General features: G+C 36.4%; 1 protein-coding gene across 4 annotated transcripts in view; it reads left to right on the top strand.

Moving 5' to 3' along the window:
- LOC150101288 (COMM domain-containing protein 4) overlaps positions 1-22,840 on the top strand; it is a 228,949-nt gene that overhangs the window by 188,642 nt on the left and 17,467 nt on the right. For all 4 annotated transcript variants that reach the window (XM_090400289.1, XM_090400287.1, XM_090400288.1 and 1 more), the window contains one exon: positions 21,755-21,931. In XM_090400289.1, the coding sequence (XP_090256415.1) occupies positions 21,755-21,931 (177 nt within the window). The remainder of the gene's footprint in view (positions 1-21,754; positions 21,932-22,840) is intronic.

Consider the following 22,840-nt stretch of genomic DNA (forward strand, 5'->3'; position numbering starts at 1 on the left):
ACAATTAGTCTTTATTTGACTGGTAAGTCATCAGTTAGAATTGAAGGAAGTACAGGAAGATGGTTTAATGTTAAATCTGGTGTCAGACAAGGATATACATTATTATTATTATTATTATTATTATTATTCAGGCCTCCATGGAGTCAAAAGACTCATCGTGGGAGGTCCTTCCTAAGAACATAAAGTCTGTCAAGACTCATTGAGGGGAGGTTCCCCCCTAAGAAACACAAAGTCTATCATACCACTCCTTAAACTCATTGACCGTCCTCGACCTCACCATTATCTATATGGATCACATTATAAAGGAAAGCGGTATTAAATCTGATATCAAAATTGGAGATGTTAATTATTATTATTATGGGCAACTCCAGGGAGTCCTTAGACTCATCGAGGGAGGCCCCAAATCATGTTCATCACAACTATCCACATTCACACAGTATCTATTATACTGTTGTGTCGGAAAAAGTGATGAGTCATCCCTTTTTCCCACCCAACATTACGTTACCTCAGAAGGAAGGGATAAGGACATGCTTATGCCTCCGGATGGGAAATGTACCAAATAATGTCCCAAGAAAATGTAAATATCAAGATGTGTAAATTCCAAACATTGTTAAGATAGCTCATACGTTTATTAAGATAACAATTGTGAATGAATTAAAGTAGAAAGTTATGTAATATTAACAAATAAATATGTATAAGCTAAGTACAAGTTTTAAGACGTGAAGACAGTTCGTAGCCATGGCGTCCAATTGGCTGCCGCCGTATGCGTGACGACACCGCCAAGTGAGGGAGCTGTTCCGGAGTATAAAAGTTTCGGCGGGAGTTCAAATCGATCTCTTACCTCTTATCGCTTGTGTCTCATCTCTGAGTATCGTCGGCACCAAGTTTCCCATGGGAGAGCTATGTAGAGCTTGCCGCCACGTGTAGCAAGAATTTCCCCTTGCTATGCATGTTACATCGGTCAAAGCTGCAACTGCAATGTGTTCAAACACATTAGGAGAAAGAGCCGCTGATGAAATCCACGTCAGCGTACAGATCTGTGCATGAGTGCTTTCGGTTTGTGTAGAACAAAGGAAAAAGGGAACAAAGCCCGCCATCAGAGGAGGTACAGTGAACAGATCAGAATACCTATTCAAAGCAAGAACGGTAAGCGAAGATTTTCTTATATTAATGTAGGATTAAAGTATCCGTGGAGTAAAGAAACAGAGGTTAAGAACACACGCTATTTACGTGTTGTGCCATAAGAATAGTCTGCAATTTGGACACTTGTGTCTACTGTTAAGAAAAAAACATATTATTCTCCAGCCGAACAGGAGGCCGAGCTCCGGACTGTTTAAGCGATTTAAGTAAAGTAATGTCATATGATCGGAAAGTAATCGAGTGTTAACAGATATTTTGGGGGAGAGAATTAAGTAGAAATAAGTACTATTGTCCTAAAGAATTACATGTCAGATTTATTGAATTGTCTAGTGTTTATATGTAATGTTTCATGTATGATATTATCAGGTAACTTAATTGTGAGAATCTGAGGATAGATATATGTACAGAAGTGAGGAATTTATGCCCAGTAAGAGATCATAGTGCAGAAGTTTAAATGTGTTTAATTAAGTAAGGGGAACTCAGACTCTTAAGATTCAGAATTTAAATAACATGTATACTTGTCCTTGTGTAGTAATAAATGTGTTTCTTTTTGTATAATCAATTGAGTTTGTCATATCTTCTGCGGATTTGAATTACCATTTGGAAAATATCGTACTGTGCATTTAAGGGAGAAACCATTAGTGATATGTGAATAGGGACCATGACTGCATATATCTTGATCCCTACAATTTTCTTTAAGTATTTTAGATAGTGCATCAGAATTTAGTTGCTGGCTGGCGCAGTCTTAAATCTATACAAATTTGTCGGCAACCGAAATCTGAGAATAAGAGATACAAAGTTTAATGTTAACTGAAAGCTAAAGTAATTAAAGAAAAAGAAAATAAAGATAAAACCACAAAAGAGGGGATATAACAATACCTCGCATTAAACTCATTCACTGTCACAGCATTCACCACAGACTCTGGCAGCCCATTCCACTCATTCACCACTCTAAAAGTAAAGAACCCAGCTCTAACACCCTTACTAACCAAACTTTTGCCCAGTTTCCATGGATGTCCCCTAGTCCTCCCACAACCAGCCCTGTTCTCAAAAATATCTTCTGAATTAATTTTATAGAAACCCTTCAGTAATTTGAATGTCTCAATCATATCTCCCCTTCTCCACCTATTAACCAATTTCTGCAACCCAAAAATCCTCAACCTGTTCTCATAAGGTTCATTGCACAGACCCTATCATCTTGGTCACTCGCCTCTGGATCCTCTCAACCTCCTCCCCATCAAGAAGAAACCTAGGTGACCAAATCTGGGTACAGTAGTCGAGATGGGGTCTTATCAAGGCTCGATACAGAGGAACAATAACATGCTTGTCTCTGCTCGTCAGCAACCAAGTGATTTGATGAGCTGATTTGGCCACTTTTGCAATGTGCCCCCTAAACTTCAACTCCTTATCCACCAACACTCCTAAATCTCGTGCGTCATGAATTTCCTGGAGTACAGTTCCACCACTGTAGTAAACTGCTGCTAATCTTTTCACCCCAAAATGTATAACCTTACATTTTGCTATAGTAAATCGACATCCATTCTCCTTAGCCCAGACCTCCAATCTATCCAAATCATCCTGCAAAATTTTGATATCATCTGCATTCACTAGGGGTGCTTAAGACTCAAAGCTGTATAACTGAGAGGAGATCTCCACGTAGCCTTTAAAGGAATGCGGAGAACCAACCAGGGCTTCTGACCTAATGTCCAATCCTCACCTGCATTCACTATTGCCCTACCCAACTTTGCATCATCTGCAAACAAATGAACTGTTCCTCTCAGATCCTTTCCTATATCATTAATGAACAAATTAAACAGCAGTGGTCCAAGAACAGATCCTTGTGGCACACCACTAGTTACAGGCCATCTTTTGGACTCTACTCCTGAATAAACCACTCTCTGATATCTCTCCGTCAACCACCCTCCTAGCCATCTCACCAATCCTATATCCATCCCCATATGCTGCATTTTACTGATTAGAATTCAATGTGGTATCCTGTCAAAGGCTTTAGGAAGGTCCAGTAGAATCACTGTAAACCCATTACCCTTATCGAGTTGAGCCGTCACTGTGTTATAACACGTGAGCAAGTTACTGAGGCATGACCTGCCCTTCACAAAACCATGCTGTCCCCGATACAGTATCCTATTTTCATCTATCCAATCTTGTATTTTCCTTATTTTTTTCTCCAAGTCCTTGATAACGATTCCTGTTATGTTGATTGGCCGGTAATTTTCAACAGCAGCCTTGGAACCACCTTTATGCAGCGGAACTATTTTCCCCTCTTTCCACCCCCCACCCCCTTGGGACTGACCCAGGCCCGAGGCTCAAATTAAACAAAATGGTCAAGGGCACTGACAATTCTTTAGCCGTTTCACGTACGACACGAGCTGGTATACCATCGAATCCCACAGATGTATTGACATTGAGGTCCTGTAATAGACTATTTACATCTACTTCATTCATCACAATTCTAGTATAAGCTGTTGGTTCTTCCATTCCACCTGGATGATATACTCTTGCAAAGTGCTTGCTCAGTAATTCCACTATATTGACTGATTCGGTTACCTCCCTACCCTCAGCATTTTTTTAAAATCATTCTGCCATGAACATATTTCCTTTTACTTGCAACATATTGAAAAAACTGTTTGAGATTCTCTTTAGCCTGCATGGCCAATATTCTTTCATAATCTGCTTTTGCTTTTCTTACCACCCTTGTTACCTTTCTGACCTGAGCTTTATACTGTTCCTAAACCTGCAGGTCACCTTTCTCCTTAAATTCCCTCCACAATTGTTTCTTTAATTGCAACTCAAGCTTAATGGTGTTATTCATCCATTTAACCCCTACTTGATTTATTATTCGGACTCTTGGTTTTTAATCATATATCCAGAGATAAGATCAGTTGCGGGTGATTTGTCATGGTCAATTTATTATTACCCCAAGACTTCATGGGGTAATAATTTGATTAATTGCTGTTTCTAATTCTGTTATTCTGAGGTTCTGAGTAAAGATGTATTCAGAAGGATAGCTTCTGGATTGTACTAGCAGATGTTTTGCAATTTTCCTGCACTTTTTGTTTTCTTTGTTGTATTGCAGCTTGCTTGTATTGGAGTAATGTTTGGCAAGTAAATTAGCAATTGGTTTGTTTGTTGATGTTGTATTGGTTCCCGAGGAGACTGTGTTTGAAGAGTGATCAGTATCCAGAAGTGTTACATTGTTTAATTATATCATGATGTTATGTTCCAGTGTTGTGAGTGTTTTCTTGGATCTAGGCTATTGCAGAATTTTTCCCACTTTTTTTGCTTGCAGTTAGAAATTTCATCTTCTATGTTTTGAGTTAATTCTCTTAACTTCTTTCTGTTGTCTTCTGTATTATTTTGTTTTAACTGTTCATTGATAATATCTCTTTCTGTGATCATAGCATTGATGTTATGATCTTTCCAAAATGGAACCCAGTTATTTTTCCTGAGTCTTCTGGGAATTGAATTTTTTGCAGCTCTATGTATGTTGTTAGTTCTAGTAGTTGCTAATCAAGTTCTTTGGTAGTGGGTGTGCTAGTGCAATATCTTTCTAATAGTTGTGTGTATTTAGGCCAATTTGCTTTTCTTAAGTTCCAAGATCTCTTTGTCTGTGGTTTTTGGTCTAACTGCAAATTTAAGGTTGTGATAATAGGTCTATGATCATTGATGGCATTCTGTAGTATTTTCCACTGCAAATGTAAGACTCGCAGTTTCATAATCTACTGCTGTGATGTCTGATGCTGATTCTGTTCCTGTTGTTTTTGACAGATATGTATTTTGCTTGTTGTTTATGATCTCAAGGTTTAGATCATCAGTTGTGTCTTCTGTTTGTGCTCCTTTCCGATCTAGTTGTGGGGAGCCCCAAGTTGTGCTTTTGGTGTTTAGATCTCCTGAAAGGATTTTTGTATCTGATGTTGTTTGACTTAGTTGTTGAATTAGTTCTGTATTTATATCTGTGTTATCTGGGTGGTATGCATTGATTATTGTAATAATGCATTTTGTAGAAATATCTTGACTGCTTGAGCCTCTGTGTTACGATTTATACTGCTGTTTGTAGTTGATATGATTTCTTCATATTTACTGCATTTGGTCCATAGGAGTATAGCTAGATCTCCTCCAGAACGATCTGGTCTACCTTTCCTTAATGTTGAATAGCCTTTGATTTGAAGCTTCAGATTCTGATTTAGTTTCGTTTCTTGTAAGCAGCATGCAATGTGGATGTTAGTTTTGTATAAAATGTTCTTATATCTTTTTTTGAGTGCTGTTGATATTTAGCTGAAGAATTGTTACATCCTGAATGAAGAACTTTTAAAAGGAAATAATTCATTCAGGATTTAACAAGTCAGAAAAATCAGCTGAGAGAAAAAACTTATACTCGAGCAGATGAAATAAGTTTTGTAGGCTTGCAAAAGGCAAGGTGCCAAGAAAAAAGCAATTCAAAACACTTCAGTTATATGGTGTCAGTGGGGCATTATATCAAGCAATAATAGTCTTTATTTGACTGATAAGTCAGCAGTTAGAATTGAAGGAAGTACAGGAAGATGGTTTAATGTTAAATCTGGTGTCAGACAAGGTGTACATTATCTATATGGATCACATTATAAAGGAAAGCGGTATTAAATCTGATATCAAAATTGGAGATGTTAATTATTATTATTATGGGCAACTCCAGGGAGTCCTTAGACTTATCTAGGGAGGCCCTAAATCATGTTCATCACAACTATCCACATTCACAGAGTATCTATCATACCTTGCATTAAACTCATTCACTGTCACAGCATCCACCACAGACCCAGGTCAGCCCATTCCACTCATTCACCACTCTAAAAGTAAAGAACCCAGCTCTAACACCCTTACTAACCACAATTTTGACCAGTTTCCATGGATGTCCCCTAGTCCTCCCACAACCAGGCCTGTTCTCAAAAATATCTTCTGAATTAATTTTATAGAAACCCTTCAGTAATTTGAATGTCTCAATCATATCTCCCCTCCTCCGCCTATCAACCAATTTCTGCAACCCACAAATCCTCAACCTGTTCTCATTAGGTTCATTGCACAGACCTGCTATCATCTTGGTCACTCACCTCTGGATCCTCTCAACCTCCTCCCCATCAAGAAGAAACCTAGGTGACAAATCTGGGCACAGTTTTCGAGATGGGTCTTATCAAGGCTCGATACAGAGGAACAATAACCTGCTTGTCTCTGCTTGTTAACGTATTCTTCAGCAACCAAGTGATTTGATGAGCTGATTTGGCCACTTTTGCAATGTGCTCCCTAAACTTCAACTCCTTATCCACCAACACTCCTAAATCTCGTGCCTCATGAATTTCCTGGAATACAGTTCCACCAATGTAGTAAACTGCTGCTAATCTTTTCATCCCAAAATGTATAACCTTACATTTTGCCACATTAAATTGACATCCATTCTCCTTAGCCCAATCTATTGAAATAATCTTGCAAAATTTTGACATCATGTGCATTCACTATTGCTCTTCCCAACTTTGCATCATCCGCAAACAAATGAACTGTTCCTCTGAGATCCTTTCCTATATTATTAATGAACAAATTAAACAGCAGTGGTCCAAGAACAGATCCTTATGGCACACCGCTGGTCATAGGCCGTCTTGTGGACTCTACTCCTGAATAAACCACTCTCTGATATCTCTCCATCAACAACCCTCCTATCCATGTTTTACTCTCTGAAAACAGTGTAGGTCCTGCTATCAATTTTCTTGAGTTTATGGGGCATAAACAAAGGTTGGTCGATTGATAGAGCCTCTGCTACTAATGGCTTGCAAAAAGTTAAGCAAGTTTGAGAGTGGTTAGTAGTTGGAAGGGGTTCAATCGTACGATGCTGTTGGCACACTCTCCCTCGTTGAGTCTTTGGACTCCCTGGAGATGTCACATAATAATAATAATAATAATAAACCTAAGTATTGTTTAACCTTTATATCAATGACATAGCCAGTGGATTGCAGGGGGGTATTCAGTTGTTTGCAGATGATGCGAAGCTGGGAAGGATTATTAGTAATAGTGCAGATGTGGTAGCCCTGCAAGAGGATTTAAATAAGCTAGATAGATGGGCAAATGAATGGGGGTGTCAGTTTAATGCAGCAAAATGTAAGGTCTTGAGGTTTGGGAAACATCGATGGGATGCTGCATACTCTATGGGAGGAGTTATACTGGAGGAAGTAGGGGAGACAAGAGATCTGGGGTTGATGATTGATAGAAACCTGAAGTTTAGGGGACATGTTGCAAAGGTGGTGAAGGTAACACAGAGGATTGCTGCTATTATGAGAAGGACACTGACCTGCAGAGATAAGAGGGTTATCATTCCGTTGTATAAGTCTCTGATCAGACCACACTTGGACTATTGTTCTCAGATTTGGTCCCCAGGATTTGAAGGGGATAAATTAACTGTGGAAAGGATACAAAGACGGATGACAAAGATGGTTTCAGGACTGTACAAGGATAGTTATGAGGATCGGCTGAGAGAATGTGGACTGCAGAGTTTGGTGGATAGAAGAAGGAGAGGTGATATGATTGAGACTTTTAAACTGTTGAGAGGTGGTTACAGGGTTGACACTGGGGAGTTCTTTCGCTTGGTTGATCAGCGGGAAGGAGTGATGACAAGAGGCCCTCCCTGGAAGTTACGAAAGGAAACTGTGAGCAAGAGGGTAAGGAGTGGTTTCTTTGTGTGGAGAGTGGTTGAGCCGTGGAATGCATTGCCTGATGGAGTGGTGGGAGCGAGAATGGTCAGTGAGTTTAAAGAGTGGTATGACAGACTTTGTGTTTCTCAGGGGGGGGACCTCCCCTCAGTGAGTCTTGACAGACTTTATGTCTTAGGAAGGACCTCCCTCGATGAGTCTTTTGACTCCTTGGAGGCCTGAATAATAATAATAATAATAAAGTTTACAGGAGAAAACGCTTGCCTGTGCCAGAGATTGACGAACTTGAAAAAAAGGCTTAGTAAAATTTCCTCTGGTTGGCAACTAGAAATCAGGTACTCTGAATTACATAAGGTTCCAAGAAGTCTAGAATTGATATTTATATGAATGAACTGTGATGAATTGTGTCATAGCATGGTGTTTTTAGGTGATGGCATTAATTTCTATTAATACTTTTTCTGCAACCACTTTTAATTATGTTAAGAAAAAACTTTAATGGTTTGTTCATAACACCATTAAAGTTCTTATAACAAAAACATCATGACCATTAATATTTCATTATTAATAACATTAATGGTTTATTAATAATGAAAAACTGAATGTTTTAATTCAATATTTCGCCTAACAGTAACTGAAGCATTGTTAAGGATCACATGGTAAACAAAGTAATTTGAAAATGAAATTAGAATGTCAAGCAAGCAAGTATTCACACTTTGGACTATATGCACTGGACACAATCAAAAGTGGCCAGGTTTTTTTTTTTTTTTTTTTTTTTTTTTTTTTTTTTTTTGTTTAATAAACACAGAATTACAGTCTGCCACATGTTTGGAAGTTTTTTACATTCGTATGTGTTTAAACCAGGAGTGTTCTGTAATACACAATGACAGACAGATTCCCAAAATAATCATTCAGTTTGTAGAAAGTTTTACCACTGGGTTAAAAACGTATATTGTATTTGCAAAAAATTATATTATTTTAGTCCTTTACCCAAGCATAAAAAAGCAGTTTGTGCATGAAGTTCCTTTGAGAAGTTTTGTATATATATATACGAGGGGGCAGGGGTCTGGAAAGTTCTGATAAACACCTAGAACAAAAATGATATTAAAGCAACTTATATAACCACAAAAATGAACATATGGGTATAAGATATATTGATATATCCATATGAGATGTATGCATATAAGATATATCCTTGTATGTTACCTTCATAACCCTGCTACTGGTATGTTCTTTCTTGTGGTTATATCAGTTGCTTTAATATCATTTTTGTTCTAGGTGTTTATCAGAACTTTTCAGACTCCCTCTCATACATGTATACATAGGCTGTTGACTTCGCATCAGTTGCCTCAGTATCCCATAATGCAAAAACATTATGGAAAGGTCATTTTGCTTACACTTGGATAAGGATTTAAACAAGAATATAATTTCTTGTCAATTATAATATACTTTTTAACCCAGTGGTACTGTCCGACCACAGAGGCGAGAGCTGTCGTTGGCAGACTGCCAGGATGAGTCAGTTCATTTTGAAGGGGATAAAGAAATAAGGTGATGTACGAATTGTTCACCAACACGCGAAATCACTTGCTTTATACATAAAATTTTCCAACTCTTATACAAACAAAATAGTTACCACTTTAAAAACTACAATGATCATGAAAGAGAAGTTAATTTTCTTACGTGTAATAATAAACAACTCATCCCACAATATGGATCGATTACCCTATTATCGGAATGGATTCTCCTTCTTTTGACATGCACAGAAGTGTCGAAGGGTCTCACATTTGTGTGCATACAGTAAAAACTTTGTACAACTGTCTCTTATCCCTAGTATTTAATAATATGGTGTGGCACCAGTTGGAATATGATTTCTGCATTGATTTGGAGGAAGTGTTTTTTAGTGAGAGTTTGGAATTCCAAAACCTAGAGATGTTGGGGGGAGGGGGAAGCAATCAATCATGTGTCTATCCACCCCTCTGACAAATGAGAATGAGTGCAGGAATGATTGTGAGGAGCTGAATACAGTTTCCCAGGTTTTGAATCTGAATAGTCAGATAATGACATATTTTTCAGACAATGAGATGCACCCCAAATTTATGAGGCAATTTTTACAAAATATATATTATTATATAAAATATTTACAAACCTTAAATTTCATTTATTATTGCCATAACTTGTACCAGCAGCAATAAATTTAGTTTAATCCTTTATCCCAGTGAGAGCAAACAAAGTTTGAGCCTGAAAATATCTTCAGGACTGAATATAGTGTTGCACTATCTATATTCAGTCCTGAAGATATTTTCAGGTGCAAACTTTGTTTGCTCTCACTGGGATAAAGGATTAAACTAAATTTATTACAGTCTAACCTAGTGAAAAATAAACTTTCAACTTGTACCAGCAGAATTCAGTTCATCTTCACTCATCTTGTTACTGTCACTTTTTGTATTGTCTGAACTACTGTTATTACTCTCTTCAAAAACTTAGTCATCTTCAGTACCATCCATCACATTACTTATGCCACATTTTTTAAAAGACTTAATAATCATCTTGTCTGTTCAAAACCGCATATGCTCGTCCACTAACCTAATCAGGGATTCCCCCATATGCAGCAAGACATGTGTTTGGCTCACATCGAAAATGTGGGAATTCAAGACTTACCTGGTATCACCTACCTTTGGACAATAACACACCCCAATTCTAAGTCGATTTCTCTACATGAAGAGGTGCATCTTATGGTCCAAAAAATATGGTATCAGAAATAAAGTAGAGGAGTCATTGGCATTAGTCAGCTTGACTTGGCCAAAAATGATTGTCATCAGCGAGACCTGATTGTTTGAGAATGATGATGTAGTTACAGGAATAGAATGTAATGGATATTGTATTTTCAGAGAAAATAGATGAAATACGGCAGGAAGAAGGGTATTATGAATGAAAGCTTTAAAACTTTAACCAACAAAAATAGAAGTTAAGGAAGATTGTAGATGTGATGGAAATGGTTCATTTGAGGCTGTCTAGTGTGAGATAGAGGCCAATAGGACAAAATAAATTGTTAGTTGCTGCTATAGATCTGGGGTCCAGAAAAAGATGTGGATGACATGCATTGGCACATTAGCACAATGAGTGCAGGCCAAGTAATTATCTTGGGAGACTTCAACTATGGGGAAGGGCAGATGGCAAAATGAAAATGGAATTTTTACAGTTTTAACTTCGGTTTTAAAACTATGTGGGATTTAATATCCCCTTAATTTATATAATGTTTTCATTGCCAAAATGAAGCTTATTAGCTCTTTATATTTAAGTAACTTAATCGTTGCACCTGTTTGGAAATTCGCATCGCAGAGTATATAAGTTCTTTTCGCTATACACTTCGGTATTAGGTCTAGCTACTCACTGATGAAGCCTCAAAAAAGGCTGAAACTGGTCTGGGTAGTGACCTCCCTACCATAATGTAATAACTGCATACATTTCCTAGGAAATGTGCTTTTACATTATGGAAAATACCTAAGAATAGCGATCAGAATTTACCGACTTTGCTGCAAGACTTCCGGTATTGCACTACGTGCTAGGGTCACTTGCATTTGCTCATGCCAGTGGTCTCCAATACTTTATAGTTTACTATATTCGGCAAGAAACTCTCTGATTCCAATCTTTGAGTTTCTTATTCAGTTTTAAAACTATGTGGGATTTAATATCCCCTTAATTTAAATAATGTTTTCATTGCCGAAATGAAGCTTATTAGCTCTTTATACGTAAGTAATTTTTACAGTTATTACTAAGGGATAATTACCTGAAATGTGATTGAGGGGACCAAAGGTTTAAGAGTGTTGGATCTGGTAATAGCATCAGAAGATCTGTCTATGACTACTCTTTCTTTTAAGATATGATGGTCAGCATTCTTAGTGAAGAATTTATGGAGACACAAACACACATGTTGGAGTAGTTACTTTACTTATAATTATGAAAATAACCCTTGATGTTTTGACTTTTGTCTCGAGATCATCATCAGGAAAACATGCATATGTACATACAGGGCTGCATTTATACTTTTTTAGACCCTAGGCGCAACATTATAATGAGGCCCCAAAAGAACAAGTCTATTTCAGTTAATGAAATTCATATGCATTTTTTTTTAGCTGATTGAAAATAAAAGTCAACATTTCCATAATAACTAATTTTAATAAACTAAAAATAACACAACATTGGTATATAAATCAGTAAATCAGTTCACATTTAAATTAAAAAAGAAAAAATAATAACTAAAATATTTTTTTTTCTGGCTTTGGTTTTAGCAAATATATCTAAATGATATCATAATTAATCGAGTCTATTACATCTGATTCATTGCATAATGACGACAGGTCATTTGTTTTATTTTGGTGCAAGTTGCTTCTTAAATTATTTATTCGTTTCAACACTGAAAATGGGTGTTCAGCACTTGCATTTGAAATAGGCATCCTCAAAAATATTTTTAGAATTGTTTTTACGTTCAGAAAAGCAGACCTTAACCCATTGTTTATAAATTTGTACATATTTTAATTGAAAATTTTCTTCCTTTATCATTATTAAAAATTGCTTAACTTCGATAAATTTTTCTGAATCAATATCAGCCCCATAAGATTGTAAAATTTTGTTAATACTATCCTTGTACTTGTCTTGAGCTATATCTTTATTCAAAAAAAATGCCAAACATATCTGTCTAAATAGCTTTTTACTCTTTCATTCATTTCCAAAATTAGCTTATCACAAAGACATTAAAAGTATTAACAATGAAAATTTCTTTCCCGTGTAATATACGAGTAATCTCATCGTTAGATTGTGAAATTTCGTGAGACATTTTTTTCCCCGTTTTTTAAACTTTCCTTTCCATCTTTAAATTTTGTCTGATCTGTTAATAAATTCGCTTCTTCATTTACAGCAGCAAAACTATTTCTTATATCTAAAATAAAATCAACTAAAGATTGCAACAAATCATTACCTAAAAACAAATCCATATCGGGATCTTGTAGAGATTTACTAGTAGCATTTATTTGTTGTAAAATTTTGTCCCACATAACCGTTAAAATTGCTGTTTACGAATTGTCAAAATGATCAGCCAGTGATGAGCTCTAATTTAGAAATAGGTTTTTCATGAGGAGAAATGGATGTTTCAAGTAATACTTCTTTAATTTGTTTATATCCACGGTTTCAAAGCAATACAGTGTCAGATCTTGTGGTCCACCTCGTTTCGCTTAATCTTTTAACTGTTAAAGTTTTTTTTTCTAAATGTTTAAGGAGTATACTCCATCTTCTTGTTGAAGATGAAAAGTAATTATATACGTTTTGAATAAAACAAAAATACTGCACTGCTTTCGGACAAGATTCGGCCGCATAGTTGCCAGTTCAATTTTAATGGATCAAAATTTCATCCACATTCTACTTTTTATAATGCAATTACCCCCTTCGCCGTTAATCCCTGAAAGGTGATTTTAGAGCCATTAAGGGATTAATTGTAGTGGAACAACCTTTGACTTTAAGTGTACTGTGTTACTTGGAATTTCCTTTACTATCCTACGATATTTGATTTTTTTTCCCTTTTCCTGCACAATTATTGTGTCTTTTCCCAAAAATAAAAATGAATAAAGAATAAATTCATTACTATTTCACATGCGCGAAAATAATCAATCCTGAAATGACCAGAGATCAGCCTTTGCAATGAATCTATTTAGTAATAGTAAATTTGCTGCCTTTTATTCTTCAAATCAGTGTCACAGAACAAGACAACTTTATAATAATGATCCAAGAGGCTATTTTTCCTGCGACATAAATTAAGTTTAAGGGAGATAGTAAATCTCGTATTATTCTAGAGCCGGGCACGAAACTCATCCATCGAAGTTTAAGGGAGATAGTAAATCCCATATTATTCTACAGCCAGCTACAAAACTCTGATCGAAATCCATCGATGGATTTCGATCCGAGTTTCGTACCCAGCTGTAGAATAATACGGGATTTACTATCTCCCTTAAACACAACTTTATGTTCTTTCACTTTACTAACAATATAGAAGAATTTTTTTTTTCATGAATTTTCAAATGTTTGTTTCATTTAAAATATTGTGTCAAATATTTATATTTTTTAAATAACATTTATTGAAATAAATGTTATTTAAAATATCAAATGATGTTAAACTGCATTACTCGGCGTTTCCGATTGTGAGTCTTTTTAATATAAAAAAAAATTATATCCCACAGTATTTCATCTGGAACTCAATTACATAACTGATTTAAATTTCTACTGGTTTGAAAGCTTTCAGACAGTATTCAAAATCTGTTACTTCCGTTTACCGTTTTAACAAAAAAATAAAATAAAGCAATAATATTCTTGTGCTGTCAAAGCTTCTAATTCTGTACTATTTTTTTGCAATCTAAAATCAGTTGTTCAGTGGTCTGCTGAAATTTCAGTAGTGTTATTTTTGTTATTTATTTATTTTTTTCTTAATTCTAAATATTACTACATCTTCGAAATACTCCATAATAAACCTCTTAGCTGGAGGAAAAGCTAAACTTAGATTATCTCACTGCTATTGAGAAAGACAAGAGAGAAAGCTTCCCCAGAAATCACACTAAATTGACTAGCTGTAGAGCAGAATACATCAAGAATGTCTTGTTTCGTGTTCCATTCTTGATTACAGACATCCTAACACAGAAATACTGATATCTTTTACAGGCTGATACAATAATCATACCAAAATGATTTCTTAATTTATAGTGATCAGTTTCATTTTTATTATCAAATCCAGGTGTCTACGAAGTACCCTGCTCATGTAAGCAAGCCTATTACAGTCAAACAGGAAGAACTGTAAACATCCGCATCAACGAACACAAAAGATACATCCGGTATTATCACTATGGCAAGTCGGGCTTAGCAGACCATGCTCTGGATACCCCTGCACACAGGACCAACTGGAAGAACACAAAAGTACTACACAGAAGCTCTTACAAGTCGGAGAGATTGTTCTTAGAGGCAACAGAAGCCCTGAAACACACTCCAAATCTCAACAAATAGAGCTGTATAAATTTGCCTAAAATCTGGGAGACAGTCATCTTAAGAAAAAACTAGTACCGGTTTTTTTCTCTGTTTAGGACTAGTCTTATGTGATAGCTGTTTTTTTTTTTTTTTTTTTTTTTCCAGATAGAGTTTCTATCTGATAAAATCAGGACTCTAGTCTGTGTTGCTGCTACAATTTTGTTTAACTAGTCCGTTGATTACACCATGTTGTTATAGTCTTGCGTATTGTGACAAACTGTGTTTCTATGCTCTGAAGATGCTGGTTATAACACCAGCGAAACATCAGCAATAAGTTAATAAATTAATTATTTACTTTGTTCTAATATATACCGTTAAAAAAATAAACAACATGCATATGTACAGAGCACAAGCTACATTACACAAAAGTAAGATAAATCGAAATATTTTACTAATCATTTACCCTAGCCTCAACTCTGGAAAAAAAATTATAATGAAAAAAAAATAATAGATAAATATACATAAAAATATAAATTAACAAAATAATTTTTTTTATACATATCAGTATACATATAATATGCAGATAAAAATATGCAAAACAAAGACACCACTACAACTGATAGTTGAAGGAATCGATTATCAGTTGTAGTGATAATCAGCTCTGACCAACGGCATCTATCACGACCACCACCACTAGTATTTCCACGGACAAAGGGATGTGGTACTAGTGAGCTAAGCGCTGTGGATGTGTCTAAGAAGAGCTCCTGATTGAGATAAGTTATTCTAGGAATAATTAAGTATATATGCATAATTGTTTGAGTAAGAGTGGCTGTAAATGTTGTGCGCTACTGGTATTATCAGTGTGGGGGATTTTTCTTGCCTAAACTTAATTACGAAAACATTATTATAGACCTAGTAACCTGCAGGGAAACAAAATGGCGGCAGCATTGTCATTCCATGATTTTAATTTAGATTTCAGTCATTTCGTTAAGTGTGAGGTCTGTTATATGTATTCCTTCGATTACATAAATGATTTGTGGATGTTTAGCGCGGACAGAAGAAGAGTGTGTGTGTGCGCGAAGTGTTACCTGAACGAGGAACTGATGAATGCAAATATGAAATTGATGACAGAAAGTGTTAGTAATGAGAATGTCGCGGGGAACATGAGTTCACGTTTGAAAGAGAAGGATGGTGAGAAAGAGAGGCGTAAAAATGTTAAAAAATCAGTTTTGAAAACCGTAACGGATGTTAAAAGGGACGAAAGTGAGGCAAGAGTGGTGGAAGGAAACGAAATCCAGAGAATGAAGGAAACTAGAAATGGCGTGATGCAGAAATCGAAAGTGAAAAAAATTGAAAGAATGAATTATGGCGAAAGTTGGACGCATGTTGGACTGAAAGTACTGAAACAAAGAAGGTTGAATGAGAGTGAAAGTGAGAAGAATGATAGAGAAAGTCGGATGCATGATAGACCAAAAGTACGGAAACAAAGAAAGATAAATGAGAGTGAAAGTGAAAAGAATGATAGCGAAAGTAGGATGTATGTTGGACCGAAAGTACGGAAATGAAGAAGGACGAATGAGAGAGAAAGTGAGAAGAGGGGATTGAGAGTTAGAAAGATTTAATCATAGATAGAATGTGTCGCGAGATTCAGAAGTTGAATTGGATTGGATGAGGCAAGAAATGAAATGGATGCAGAATGAAATTAAGAGAATTCAGGTCAAAACTATTAAAATAAATCATGATGGCATGAAAGAGTTAACGAAAGATGAGCAAGTGGCATTGTATGGCGAATCCATTATTAAAGGTGTGCTAGAGGATAGAATGCACAAGGTATGTTTTCCAGGCAGTAAAATGAATAGAGTGATTGAGGCATTGGATATGAGGTGGGAGCGAGCAAAAGAGTTAATTGTATTAATTGGTACAAATGATTTGAGATAGATAAGGAGCATGTCAGAATGTATATCAGGAGGCTGCTTGGAAGGATAAAAGAGAATAGTGTGACAGGAAGGGCAGTCAGTGTGTTGCCTAGGTATGATTGTGGTGAAATGAGGCGGAGAGCAAGGATTATGAATGATATGCTGACTGAAATGTGTGAGGAGATGGGAGTACAGTTTGTTAATGTGTGGAATGTGTTTGAGGGATGAAGTGAGCTGTATGGGAGCGATGGACTGCATTTGAGTGGTTATGGTGTGAGTCGCTTGGAGAGACTGCTGCTGGAAGGTAGAGAAGTGAATAGAGAGAATGAATCAGATCGAGAGGGGAGTGATATGGAAGAGCAGGAGAGTAAGATAGGAGAGATTGAAGAACTGGATATGAATGGGGAAGTGAGTGGTATGAGTATAGAAAATGAGAGAATGTGTGTGCAAGAGGAGCAGGAAAACGGGGAGGCTCAGGGTGGATAGGGGTACACAGCGTGAGAAAGGTGGATGCTCCAAGAGGTGGTGAGAGCATGTGTAGGCAGGAAAGGAATGGGATGACCAGGATTCAAGAAGAAATAGTTGGAATTGAAAAAGGTTCTAAAATGAAGAAGCAGAAAGGGAAATGGCCCCAGTCTAGCATGAAGAGATCACAACGAATGAGTGATATCAGTGGAACTAGCTGTAGATCCAGAAATGAGCTGTTGTGTTTGTATACCGATGCTAGAACTATAAGAAACAAGGCAGATGAAATGGTTGCACTAATTGCGTCTGTTCACCCAAAGATTGTCGGAATAAGTGAGACATGGTTAGATGAGGATGACATCCTGACAGGAATAGAGATGGAAGGGTATGATATGTTTCGTGAGAATAGAAGGGGTAAAAAAGGAGGGGGAGTGCTATTGATGATAGAGAAAGAGTTATGTCCATGAGATGCAAGAGGGAAATAGGGCCAGTGGTTTTGAGGCAGTATGGTGTGAGATAGAGGTGAATAGAATCAAATACTTGGTAGGATGTTGTAATAGACCTGGTAATGCGAATGGTGGTGATAGTGAAATGTATAGTCAAATTAGCCAAGCAAATAAGAAAAGGTGATCATTATGGGTGATTTTAATTATGGCAATATAGACTGGAATGACGAGATATCAACTGGAAGTAAAGAAAATGAGTTTCTTGAGTTTTTGAGGGATAACTACTTCAGACAGTATATAACAGAGGGCACACGAGGATTAAGGGTCTTGGATTTGGTCATCTCATCAGAGGATGTAATTATAAATGAGGTGTCAAATCATCCACCAATTGGTGAGAGTGACCATGAGGTGTTTACCTGGGTGGTTGCCAGCAGTGCAAGGACCCCTGTGAGAAAAGGGTATATGTGGAACTACAAGGGGGGTGATTATGAAGAGCTCAGGAGACAGCTTGCGGGTGTAGCGTGGAATGAGGAGTTAGCTGGAAAAGAGATCAATGCAGCTTGTGGGGGTTTCAAAAACTATCTAGTAGATGCAATGTCTAAATGTATTCCAAGGGTGAGAAGGTTAAATAAGGTAGGTGTGAGATGGATGAATAAAGAGATTAAGTATGCGATACAGAGAAAAAGGGCATTGTGGAGGGAGCATAAGAGAAGTGGAAGTAACCAATTTCTTGAGGTCTACAAAGACCAGGCAAGGAGGGTTGGTGAGAGTAGCTAAAGAGAGGTATGAACAACAGTTAGCCAATGAAACTAAAAAGAATCCCAGGGAGTTCTTTCGATATGTAGCCAGCAAAAGAAAGAATGATTATGGAAGGATGACATTGATTGGAGGAAATGGTATAAAGACAGCTGTTGCAGAATGTGTGGTGGAGATACTTAATGAGCAGTTCATAAAGATCTTTCAATCTTGTGAATGTGACTTCATGGAGAGATTGAGAACAGTTGACGATGGGGAGGAGAGACTGACTGTAAGTGAGCAAGAGGTGTTTGGGGAGTTGAGTAAACTAGATGTAAATAAGGCTGTGGGACTTGATAATATATCACCGTGTATTCTGAAGGAATGTGCCAGGGAGTTAACACCTGCCTTGATATATTTTTTTAACATAAGTCTTGTACTTGTTCAGCTTCTAAGGAGTGGAAAGCGGGCAAGATTGTGCCACTTCATAAAGGCGGTGATCGAACTCGAGCATCAAACTATAGGCCTATCTGTGTGTCAGGTGTTGTGGTTAAGTTGTTGGAGAAGCTTGTGAGAACTAGCATCCTGAGTTGGGTTGACAACAGTGGTATAATCTTTCATGGACAGCATGGATTTGCTAAAGGGAGGTCATGTTTTAGTAATCTACTTACTTATTACAATAAAGTGACTGCTTCCTTGGACAGAGGAGAAGGATACACAGTAATATACTTGGATTTTGCAAAAGCTTTTGATAGGGTACCTCATGATAAGTTGACAGTCAAACTATAGCAGATGGGGTTGGCAAAGTTACTATTTAACTTGTATATTAATGATATTTGCGAAGATTTGGATGGAGATATTCAGTTGTTTGCAGATGATTCAAAGTTGGGACGAACCATAAAGAGTAGTGAAGATGTTGTGGCCTTGCAAGAAGACTTGAATAAATTGAGTGATTGGCACGGAAATGGGGATGTGAGTTCAATGTTGCAAAATGTAAGGTTTTAAAATTTGGAAAACAAAGATGGGATGCAGAATTTATGCTTGGTGAAAATATATTGTTGGAGGTAGAGGAAATAAGAGATCTGGGGGTGATAATGGATAAGTATTTAAAATTTAGGGATCATGTCACCAAAATTGTGAAGACAGCACAAAGGCTTCTGGGAATGATGCGGAGGACACTGACTTTTAGAAGTGGAGAGATTTTTGTTCCGTTGTATAAGGCTTTGATTAGGCCACACATGGACTATTGTGCCCAGATTTGGTCACCGGGTTTTCAGAAGGATGAAGAGATGTTGGAAAGGGTCCAAAGGCGACTGACTAAGGTAGTTTCTGACCTCTGGAATGTTGAGTATGAGGAAAGATTGAGAAGATGTAATTTGCAGAGTCTGGTGGAGAGAAGGAAGAGAGGAGATATGATAGAGACCTACAAGTTGGTAAGGGGTTGTTATAAGATCAACGGTGGAGAAGTTCTACAGAGAATAGTGGGAGAACCAGAGGTCATCCCTGGAAACTGTATAAAGATGGTGTGAGTAGGGAAGTGAGAGGCAGGGTTTTTTCGTGCAGAGTTGTGAATGTGTGAATGTGAGTGTGTTTAAGACACTTTATGATGAGATGTGTGTGTGATAAAAGGACCTCCCAGATGAGTCTTTGACTCCATGAGGTCTTGGGGTAATAATAATAATCACAAACATCCATGCCCACGCCGGGATTCGAACCCGCAGCCTTATCGCTGGGGAGCGAATACGCTAACCACTCGGTTGGTTAGCATATCATATGAAAATATTATATGTGTTGATGAAGTTTTCACCATTTGGAACCATAGCCACGAAACATTAAATACATTCCTAAGCCACCAGAAGAAACAGGCAAGCATATCCACTTTACCATTGAGATTGAAAACAATAACTCTCTTCCTTTTCTAGACACACCTGTTGCTCATCTTCCCTCAGGCTCCCTTTCATTCAGTCTACTGCAAACCTATACACAGGTTTGCATTTGCCTATATACACAGGCAAACATAAAAATTCATACTGCCATCCAACACAAAAACTAGGGGGTCATCAGCAATCTCAAAATAGAACCATAACACTTTGCTCCAGTGAGCAGGCACTGAACAAAGAATATGAAATTATTAGCCAAATGTTTATAAAAAATAACTACAACAACAACAAAAAAAAGATCACAAGATATAGTATGGCTAAAAGCAAAAAAGATTATAAGAATGCCATAGATATACCATACATTAGCGGAATATCAGAAAAAAACAAGTAGAACGCTATGTAAATAAAAGATTAAGGCATTCTTCAAACCTGCAAAATTAAGAAGTATACTCTGCTCATCCAAAGGATCCCATTCCCTACCTTGTCCACCCAGAAGTTTACAAAATTCTGTGCCAGCAACCTATATCTTACTTTTGTGTAATGTAATGTAGTTTTTGTTCTCTGCATATGTCTTCCTGATGATGACCTCAATATAGAAGTCAAAATGTCAAGTTATTTCTTAATAATAAGTAAAGTAATTACTCGAACTCTACCTGCAAGCAGGGAAAATGACCATGTAGTCTTATCCTGGAAAGTTGCTGAACATGTGGAATTTTCAGTCAACAAAGGGTTTATGTAGAACTACAAATCTGGCAATTATGACAAACTTAGGTGGCAACTTGTAGTAGTGCCATGCATAAGGAAACTACATGGAATGAATGTTATTTCTGCATGGGAAGTGGTCAGGGATTGTTTGTTTGAAGCAGTATCAGACTCATACTCAGTGTCAGAAGGATTAACCGAGTATAGATTAAGTGGATGAGTAGCAATATAAAGCAGAAACGCTGCAAAAAAAAAAAAAGCAGCATTGTGGAAGGAATATCATATTGCTAATGAGCATGCTCGTGAGCAATATACGATACACTATCCAACACTGTCTACTAATCCAACCAGGCTATCTTACTATCATGTAATCTAAAAATTACACATAATATTCAGGATGACTCAAAGGAAGTCAAAACATGGCTTTCTCTTAAATAAGAAAATATTCATCTTTTTAAGAGATGATGTTTGCATGAAATATATAAAATTGTCAGAATTGGATGAAACTGTTAAGTTATTGATTATGATTCAAACTTATGCTTCCAGTTACTGAAATAATACATGTTCAGAAATTGTAAGCATATTTTCTGGACTTTTTGAAATCAGAAAATAATTAGTGCACTGTGGATACGTTTTTGAACATTCAGTAAATTAAGACAGTGGTTTATCAAAAAATAAACTTTAAAATATACTACTAGTGTATGTGTCTCAAGTAAATAAATGTTTATAATATTACAAAGTGAAGTGTGAAATGCTATGATCCTTAAAACATTTTTTGATTTCAGTAACCGAGTTGGAGAATGTTAATTGGCGAGTGGACTTTATCCTGTGGTCCAGTCTTCTAGCTGAAGTTAATGATCCAGAAATTCAGATGAATCTGAGGGTGAAAGATCATACTTCATTACACTTAAATGCCTACAGTTTCAATTTAACTCCAGAAAAATTTGGGATTTTTTTGCATGGTATGTAATAATTTCATTGTTAGCAAAATCTGTTAGAGAAAATTTAAAGCTAAACTTGTTTATTACTTACTTCTCTCCTCTGAATGGGACAAAAAGAAATTCCATTAAGTGCAATGCAAGTTCATTTCAAAAAAATATCTTCTGAAAGTACATTACCCAAGTTATAACTCTGTGAACTTTGTATTTTCAAATTCCTGCAGTATAATTTCACATTTTTGATTTTGATCAATCATTTTTCTATAAAATATCATGCAAATGTAACTATGATTCCTTTCTAATATTCCTTTCTATATCTTATTAATGAAAAACAAAAGCATAGGTGTATAAAACATCTGAAACCACTTCCTTCTTCGAATACTTTTTCTGCTTAGAAAAGCAGAAGTTGAAATGCGTTTCTTAAAGTAAATGTGATAAAAATTTCCTGATAGACTTGAAGATAAGAGTGTTATCACTTTTTTTTTGTGAGTAATTTTAAAATGGCAAATATGATTAAGAATTAATAATGAATAGAAAAGCTTTGTGAAAATGGAGCTACCTCCAGTTTTTTTTTTTTTTTTCAATCTAGAAGGACAGTAAATCTAATAGCTTTAAAATTGCTAATTAAAGTTTATTTCTGTAAGATATATTGGCATGAAAACATACCTGGCTCTTCTTTGAAGAAAGTTTTGTAGATGCTCCAAATTTCATTATTTAAAGGATTTTTTTTTAATGTTTTTAAGATCTCTATGGATTCATATGACTCCTTACTGTGGAGACCCTTCTTAAACAATACAAAGTCTGTCATGCCACTCCATAAACCAATTCACCATCTCATCAGGCAATGCTCAACTGCCCTCCAATGCAAAAATATCCACTCCTTGATATTTCTGCATAACCCCTCAAGAATGACAAAAATTCTAATCCCCTACT

Source organism: Typopeltis vanoorti, chromosome 11 (assembly GCF_054136105.1).
Source record: "Typopeltis vanoorti isolate ZY-2024b chromosome 11, IOZ_Tvanoo_1.0, whole genome shotgun sequence".
NCBI lineage: Eukaryota > Metazoa > Arthropoda > Arachnida > Uropygi > Thelyphonidae > Typopeltis > Typopeltis vanoorti.